General features: G+C 37.1%; 1 protein-coding gene across 5 annotated transcripts; it reads right to left on the bottom strand.

The window, feature by feature from the left end:
* Nucleotides 1-446: 446 nt before the first annotated feature.
* LOC103704264 (ubiquitin-conjugating enzyme E2 2-like) lies at nt 447-7,329 on the bottom strand. 5 transcript variants are annotated; one of them, XM_039134149.1, is made up of 8 exons: nt 7,187-7,329; nt 7,004-7,078; nt 6,758-6,842; nt 6,569-6,661; nt 3,518-3,606; nt 3,327-3,412; nt 936-3,212; nt 447-831 (listed from the first exon to the last, which is right to left on the bottom strand). In XM_039134149.1, exons 2-7 carry the CDS (start codon nt 7,067-7,069, stop codon nt 3,170-3,172), a joined length of 462 nt encoding a protein of 153 aa, XP_038990077.1. In that variant the 5' UTR covers nt 7,070-7,078; nt 7,187-7,329; the 3' UTR covers nt 447-831; nt 936-3,169. The 5 variants fall into 5 exon arrangements, with proteins under 5 accessions (XP_038990077.1, XP_038990076.1, XP_026659324.1 ...); XM_039134148.1 differs by having other exon boundaries at nt 7,004-7,091; nt 7,187-7,328; XM_026803523.2 differs by having other exon boundaries at nt 447-836; nt 7,004-7,327.
* Nucleotides 7,330-9,068: the final 1,739 nt, after the last annotated feature.

Genomic DNA, 9,068 nt, shown 5'->3' with positions numbered 1-9,068 from the left:
GCGAGGATCCATGTGGGCATGTATTTAATCCCACATTGGTTATTTCTCCAGGTATATCTTGGATATTTATATAAGATTAAGGAAGCCAAATAATATATTTTGGTTAGCCATTTTGGGCATGGTCTTGAGTCGTTACAAATGCAGCAGAGGTGGGACTGGAAACATCTCAGCAGCACACCATCATAATCACTATCAGGTTTTGATGCAAAGAACATGATCCAAATTAGATGGAGAACTTTGAAGATAAACATGAAAATAATCTCGATAAAAACTTAGTTTATTGTGACTATTTTTCACACGGGCAAATGTCATCACAAAAAATAATCTGATCACACAAATTGTGAAGCAAAGTAACATGATTTCCACTTGAAATGAATGCTTTTAAGCAAACAAAGAGTGTGCTCCTTCAGATTAATCTATATTTAAGAAGAAAGACCATCTTTCCATCAAAAGGAGGAGGAGAAAGACCATCCAGTTCACTATATTTTCTTTTTAGAACTGAAAACACATTAACATATGAAACAGCATAAAATTGGGAAAACAAAATTAAATCATGTATTTACAAGCCATAAATTTACAGCTAACACGAGAGGGAGAATCTCATTCTTCCTCATGATGAGCTTGTGTACCAGTTCTTCCCACTGGCGGATATACATCTCTAGAGTGGACTTTTTTGGATCGCATCCATCTTCTATATTATAATCGTTCACAAACTGGATGGCAGAAGGATCCAGCTGCAGGGATTAACTAAACATGTATTCTCTCATAGCTTTTCCAAGCCTATCTTGATGGAATGAGCCATGAAGCATCTCGTTGTTCACGTTGTAGTCCCTGAACTTACCGTTGTAACCAAAGAAAGGTTGTTACTTCTCAAGCAAAAATCACAAGGAAGTTAAGGGGGAAAGAATTATATCGTGATCTCCAGAATATCCTACCTTTCAACAAATACAAAGCTAGGAGGAGAAGTTGGATGCTAGTTATGGTGTTGATGAACACCCCAACCTCTAACAGTAAGCTTGTTGTGTCCCGTTCCAGGCCTTGCCAGCTTCCTGTGCGATTTGTGATAGCAGCATAGTTCGCTCCACTCTTATGTACACGTACACGTTCAGTCTTTTATTTGCACTCACGTCCGGGAGTAGCGATCAAATTGTCATCAAACCAAGGGAGCGTAAATTAAGTTTTGGCCAACAGGCTTTGATTGTTGCATGACAATTAAAGGAGACAAAACCAAAACTTGTAGTTTTTTCTAACATGCGAAGAAGATGTTCTTGGAGCATTTAAGCTTTGCCCTTTATTAAAATGAGTTCCATGCACTGCCCTTCTTAAAGAGCTCCTACATCTCTCTCTCTCTCTTAAAAAAAAAAAGAAAAAAAAAAAGAAAGACAAGAAAAAAGCTCATAAAATGAAATTTTAATAGTTTTGAAACGGAATAAGAATATTTTAAAAGATTAAAGTCTCATGGCAATATCATATGTATATGATTTTTGAGCAAACAAATTTGATAGCTACTTTACCAGAACCACCTAATATGCAATCATATTTGTACCTTCCACATCTATTTCAGAACATCAATTTGGACTATGGAGATAAGATATCATATGTATATGATTTTTTTTTTTTTTTTTGGTTTTAGATATCCTTATCATCCTGCTGGTGGAATCACAATAACCATACCAATACAATAATATATATAACTTTCTGATAACAATGTAACCAAAATAGCAGCCGCTTGGCCCTTTAGGGTGACTAGGTAACAATACCCTGGTTAGGCAAGGGTAGGTTCTGTTGAACAGGGGAATAGTAGGTGATCAAGTGCCATTGAAGATGGATGCTTGCATATTAAAATGGGAAAGCCAGGATGAAATCCTCATCAGTTATCCCATGGTGTCAAGATATCATCCAAATCCATGCTAATATAGCAATTTTTAATGCAATAGTTAGAAGCACTTTGAGATTACTCGAGAAAAATGAGGGAGAGGGAAATAATGAAAAAGACAAACATAAAGGACATATAACACACAGACACAATAATGGGTGGAGAGTTGCCATGTAATAAAATCAGTAGATCAAATCTCTTATGGCATAATCATTTCCCTGGTCTTTTATGGTGGTTGCACAAAGAAGCAGTGGGCATTTATTTTGCTAGTTTTTTGTGATTTCGCAAAAGCATATATACTGTTTGTTGCTCGGCACCATGCAAACCAATGATTATCATACTGTGAAGATTCTTCTGAAGTGAATTTGCCAAAATAAACCTTGCAAAGTCCAAATCCAAATGAAACTCAGGAAATTTGCACCACCGGTATTTTTTCTCTATGCTCCTAGTATCTTTATTTTTTAAGAAAAGGAGCAAAACTGCACCAAACTTCATTAAGCGTATGAAGGATTACAAAATAGGATTATCCAAAGAAGGGCAATAAATACAAATAAGAGAGTCCATTCAGAATAAAGAAAGTTTAGAAAAATGATCAAGAACTCATTTTGGAGTCTATGTTTTCTCAAAGTTGCAGAGCTGCCTTGCTTAACACTGCCAATGAACAGTAAGCTCCTAATGTCATGCTTATTACATATATCAAGATAGAATCAGGGTCAAAACTTTAAAATAAATAGGAGAGACTATTAAAAAACACTTTATTTGAGATGTACTCCAATGTCTGTGTCACAATTTTATCATATTTCATTTAGATTTCACAAAAGAAGCATAAACCTCTGAAAAAATTCAAAATAACATAGAAATCATTATCTATCCCAGAAGTTTCTCAAAGTTAAATCACTATCGACCATAAGTTATAAACATATTTAATTGAAAAGATTTTTTTTTTTAAAAAAAAGGTTATATCAAGTCAAAATCATCATCCATCTCCAAATCCATAGATGATGATTTTTAACTTGATTATCCCTATCTGGCTATCTCCATACATTCAATAATCCATGCACTTGAATGTCTCTCCTAATAAGGAGACAACTGCTAAATCAAATTTGATACAGCAAATCCAGAAATGTTCAAGTAAGATGTTATAAAAGTTATGGGCAAAGCCCAATAGACCAACAAGTCTTAGTCTTATTTTAATATTCTGAAGACATAGATGTCAGGAGTAGCTAATGTTAATGGTGAGATAGGAGTTAAGAAACTGTCTGCCTGCAGAAGAAACTGGCAGCCAATAGATCATTATGAAGATTCAATGGACCTGCGAGCACATCGCCGCACTCTCCTGCAAGAATATGGTTGAATGGCCAACTGTCAATAAAGTCTTTCATTTTTGATTTTATGAGAGACCGGTACATTTTTTTTCTCCACAATAAAGAGCAAGTTTCTAGTCAGGAACCTGTTATATGCCTGAATATCATGTTGGAACAAGTGAGCAGCCTCAGGATTTGCAGGACTTGCTGGGTTAGAATCAGTAAGAAGTGACTGCAATAGCTTTTTTAGTTACTTCAGTGTACTACATACAGGCCATATCAGTGTGGGTGTAGCTACCAGAGGAAATGGAGTGGAGTGGAAAAGAAAGAAACTTACCTGGATTGATGTTAAAATTGTACAAACATTGTGACAGGGTGACCAGGCATCCTGAATGATATCAATACATAGTGTACCATCATTATAAACTGCAAAAAATTAATAGATGTGGAGAATCAGGTAATTACTAAAGACAAGATGCAATTTTTTTTTTTATAATGTTAGTTTTTTACATTGCTTGAAGACAATTTTTTTCCATGTGCAGAAAGATGCCAAAAGACAATGTATACATTTTGATAGTCGAGCTTTCATTTACCTTGAAACTAGGGTTATTGGATGTTTCCTAAGTCTTTTGCAGTAGTAGTACAGTAGTTGAGTTGAATCCTAGAAAATATGATTGCCCATTAAACTGACATTGTGAAAGGAATATTTGTATAGGTTTGTGACACAAACAACTAAGACAAAGCACATGGACTGCAATTTTTACTGCATATGCAAAAAAGGAATTATAGAACGGATCAAGTTTCCTATGTTGCTTCTGCCATTAAATTTGATAGAGGTATGATACATGAAGATGTATCAAGCAAGATCCAGTACGGTTAAATGGAGAAAAAATTTTACAAGCAAAATGATTGGAATTAATTAGTGCCATTGCAGCCTAATCAGAGCACCCAGGTTGAACTCCAAAATGACAACATGTAGAATGGCATTATACGGCTTAAGCTCCATCAAGAAGTTGTAATTCTATGGAAAAACATAAAATCTGAGTCTATTAAGCCTAATGCCTAAGGAGGAACATCTTGCTGATCACTGGCCATGAGCCCCCAAGATAACTAACATCAGTTCTCCATTAATTAGAAACTGGAGAACCGATTTTGCATAGTTCCAGCTCTGAAACATCCATAATAAGCTACAGGGAAGTGTAATAATGATGTTGAACACAAAACAGCCATGTCCTAAATATCTTCAGATGTTTTTAAAGAAAATATTGAACAAAGAAGAACAAGCATCAGCATAAGTTGAATGTGGTAGAGATGGGCGCATGCAGGTGATTACATGGAAAACAAGGATAAAACTAAATATAACAGATCAAGAAGAATTTTGTGGATAAAACTGATAATATATACAGAAAAAATGAGTGGTTCGGCCATGTGGAATATATGTTATAGGCAGAACAGACACGGATCAGACTTTAATTCAGGACAAGAAAAAAAAGTCTTCATTGAACTTTTGGGTGGTGGCAAAAAAGACAATGAACACTACATTTTGTAGGTCTTTGCATTTACTATGATGGAGAGAGAGAAAGAGAGTCTCCAAAACAGATGAGGCTTGTCTTTATTGTTTAACTAAGAACAATCTTGTTGCATCCGGTTCAATTAAACAACAAAAGCTTTTTTGATAAATCTTCTTAATAAAACAAAGATTTCTTGAAAGACCTAACAACTTAGCATTCTCATTATGACCTGATTTTTCAAGTTTTTCTTACTAGTGATTTACATGTCTTCTGTCAGTTCTTATTGTTCATACAAGAGTGGACCCTTCAGATTGGATTGTGTGGACTTCTTAAAGCATACAATCAAAATTCCCGCCACATTCAGCAACTTATTGTGTTTCTTCCTACTATAATAAGAGGGAAGCGTTCATTTGAAACATCACATCTACCTCAGGTTCTACACTACTTTTTCCAAGTTTCCTTTAACAATCATATGACAGATTTTAAGCTACTAACTAGAATGAAGTTCCTACTTCCACTTCAACTTATATTACAAATGAATCTATACAAAGGAAAATGTCATTTCTTTTTTTTTCCCCCAACAAAACAGGTCATGATACAGGGCCTGTACAAATTAGGTCATTTCTAAACAGCAAATTCAATTTCAAAATGCCACATCACCCATGTCTGTAGACATAAGTTATTAGCTCATCACATCGCCTCAAATCCTACCTGCCTTCCCTATTCTTTTCTCATTTTCAACCCAAAAGTTCCACCCACCTCTTCAAATATTTGTGGTTTATATCCTTGCTTGCACTCAACCTCCTCTAGTTGCTCACCAACATTTTATTAAACATCTCAACTGCTTACCATCTCAATCATCATTTCCATAGATTTCTGCAAGACATGTCAACTTATCTTCAACTCTCCGCAATTTCTGAACTCCAATTAAAATCTGCCTTAAATGTAAAACGAGAATAACAAAGCACAAGTAGGAAGGCCTTGATTAAGTCATAACCACAAAGAAGAAAAAAGGCATCAAAACTCTCTTCTTATTACAGTAGGATAAAATCCAAACAAACTTAAATTAATTTGATCATAAACCTCAAACCAAACTATTCCACAACATTTTTGGATAGAAACAATGTGAAATAGCCCTAATGAGTAATGACACTCTTGGAACACTATCTATAGTTTTAACTTAGAACAGCACAGATGAAGCAAGTTTATGAGCAAAAAAGTATAAAATTCAAGCCATATATAATGTGTGTTAGATTCACAACTAAATTCTGGGCTTAATAACATTTTGGTGGCCTGGGCCTGTCATCTTGATAGCAGATTAGGTGATTCTAGATACAATGCAAGGCTTGCACAAACTTACAGTTCTCTTTTTTGATTGGAAATCATGATTCTAATTTAGGTGATAGCAAATTTTTAGTCCAGCAGTGATTTTTGGTTAAAACTGCATTCAAAGGTACATGCATAACAAGATCAGATAATTTGAAAATACTAGTATAACACCAATAAGTTCTAGTTGAAGTTTGTTGATAAGATTGTTCATTAGGCGTTTCAAAACAGCTAATACCATAAGGCTATGGAAGGAGAAATTCCACAAACACACCATCATAATTTAAACTAACTATGATCATTTATGGCAATCAGGAAGCAGGCTAAGTCCAGGTTAGTGAGGATAGTAATAAAAACCGAGGAATCAGAGTTTCAGCAGAGAAAAACCTTGATAAATTGCATACAAATAACAACGGTCTAGCAACCATGCCACCTAAATAAGCACTAAAATCCAACCAAATTCATGAACTGCACATAATTGAAAAGCCTTCTTGCAAGGCAGACTTATTGGCTAGAGTTTATCACAGAATGCGTATACTCTTAGAGCTAACCATTTGGATGGAACACTTCCGATGTGAACCGGACCCGAGGGGGTTTCTCCGGATAATTATCACCAAAAGTCAGCCTCAAGGCAAAAACACCACCTGCAATTCCCCAACCAGGAAGATAGAAAAGCTAAAAGATCTCTCAGAAATTGAAGGAAAACAATAAAACTATCAGAAATGAAATAAAATTTCCACCTTCCCAAGGGGTTTCATCAGGACCAAATATGGTCGCGCTCCAGACAAACAAATTCTCGTCGGACACGGGACTCGCACTGCAACCCTGACTCTCCAAAAGCCACCATAATTAAAGACCCCCCAAACAAAATCAACTTTTTTAGAAGAAAGAACTCCTAAACTTGAATCGACCAAGGGAAAACAAGAGCAAGATCAAGTCTTTTAGATAAAAGACAAGGGCTCGGGGCCTAAATGGAAGTATAGTACCTCGGGAGGCTCGTTTTTGATGGCCTTGAGATCAGACATGAGGCGAAGCTGGGCAGACGACGCCATGGCCAGCTCCTACAAAACAAACCTTTGATAGGATCTCAATCTCTACTTCCTCTGGGGGGTGGAAAAAGAGAAGGGAGAATACGTAATGGTGAGGATAAGAACGAAAGGAAGACTCACGGGAAAAAAAAGAGGCTTTGGAATCTGAAAGCGCTGCTCGTTCTGCGTTTATTTTTGGTTGGAGAATAAGAAGAGCAACACCAAAAGCAATTTTTCGAGGTCCCGGTCCAGAGGCTGAGCCAAGGGCGGCCCGACGTGTTCTCGGTGCTATAGCAGTCCTCTTTTATGGGGACTCAACTATAGATTACGAAAGGCACCGGCAGTAGGAGGGCGGCGTACTCAGGATTTACAGTGGTCGGAGCAGAGCTGCGAGTTGCTTGGAAGGGCATATCTTATGTGTAGCAGGTACTGAGTGTGGAGCAGGTCTGCCTCGAGGGAGACTCATCTGTGGTTATTGACTAGCTCCGGGGGACGGATCGGTTTGGAGATGGTCATCCCCTCATCCGGAAGACACGTAGGATGATCCGGTTGATGGGTGATATTCAGATTGGACACGTGTTTAGGGAGGCGAACATGCCAGCAGACTGGATCGCCTCCTTTGTTGCCCGGCACTCTGGAGATTTTCTCTGGACGGAGGCATCAGACGTCCCTCATCTTTTGTATCTTTTACTTTTCCGTGACATGGCTGGTTGTACTCACGTTAGAATTATATGAAATGAGTAGCCGCTTTTACCCAAAAAAAAAGGGCACCGGCAGTGTGCACGAGTGCCACCCCTATTGCGCGATATTTAAGACATAGTCGAAGGCGTGGAGTTTCATGCCAGAAATATCTTCAGAGAGGCGAATGGGGCCGCAGATTAAATAGCCTCGTATGTAGCTACCACTCCAAAAGTACTCTATGAAGTGGGGAGAGGGAGTTGCCTACGGCACTTCGCGATTTGTTATTTTCTGATTTTGGTGGATGCATTTGTACTAGGTATCTATGAATCATCCGGTTAACTAAAAACAAAAGTATTTTTTCCGGCTACCTTCTATCCTAAACGTTCTGCTCTTTCACATTTGGGTCAAGTCAACTCTTACTCGAGTCTAATCCATGGCCATTCTCCAAACAGATTTCATGCTAATTCTTCACCCCAGTCCAATCCACTACAAGAGTTACCTTAGGGAAAAAATGGGGAGTTTGTGTCCAACTAAAAGAAGATCTTGATATCCAATTCATCTAAAAAGATTGAGCCATTAAATTTTAGATCTAATTATCTATATAATTATTTCATGTGGGACTAAATCTTATAAATGATTCTCAACATTTTTTATCAGGGAGATAGAGAAAATTCAAGTCCAACCAGAAGAAGCCCTTGATATCCAAATCAAAACCCAACCATATGAAGTTAAATTTTGAACCTAATTATCTATTTAAATCTATCTATCTCTCACTAATTATTCCATGTGAGACTGAACCTCGTAGATGATTGTTAATATTCTTCCACTTCAATCAAGCTACTCTTACTACTCCTCCCCAAGGTGCTCAAACCTACAAGAGTCCAAGAGTCCCACTCTCCATGAGCCACATCTCATCTTTCCCCTACAAGAGTCCACTCTTTCCAAGAACTATGCTCAAGCTAGTGCTCAAACCTAGTATTGCTCTAACAAATCCCCTTGCCATATCAGTTTAACACACTACAACCACTGACTCAACCCTATTAGCCAACAGGTTACCATTGTTTATAAGAGCTACTCATTTGATCATCTTTACAACTACAAGAGTTTACCCAAGATTGTCAGCATTGGCTTTAACACCATTTCTTGGAAAGAAACATAGAGTTCGAATCTATCTAGAAGGTATGTCTACAAGCTAGAACCTAATTCAACTAAAAAGCTTAAGCAATTAAGTTTTGAGCCCAATTATTTATGTCGACGAATCTACCTCTCATTAATTATTTCATTTGGAAGTAACTCTTGCACATGATCTTCAGTACTTTTGTATAATGTAATGGAAAACATA

Source organism: Phoenix dactylifera, chromosome 15 (assembly GCF_009389715.1).
Source record: "Phoenix dactylifera cultivar Barhee BC4 chromosome 15, palm_55x_up_171113_PBpolish2nd_filt_p, whole genome shotgun sequence".
NCBI lineage: Eukaryota > Viridiplantae > Streptophyta > Magnoliopsida > Arecales > Arecaceae > Phoenix > Phoenix dactylifera.
The sequence above is the reverse complement of the archived record's forward strand: the minus strand, read 5'-3'. Positions and strand labels throughout refer to the sequence as shown.

Bases quoted from the DNA above. Each gene is read 5' to 3' on its own strand.
- LOC103704264 (XM_039134149.1), bottom strand. From the start codon at position 7,069: ATGGCGTCGTCTGCCCAGCTTCGCCTCATGTCTGATCTCAAGGCCATC. The intron at 6,662-6,757 runs GTGGAAATTTTA...GGGGAATTGCAG, and splicing joins TGATGAAACCCCTTGGGAAG to GTGGTGTTTTTGCCTTGAGG. The intron at 3,607-6,568 runs GTTAGCTCTAAG...AATTTTTTGCAG, and splicing joins GGAAGTGTTCCATCCAAATG to TTTATAATGATGGTACACTA.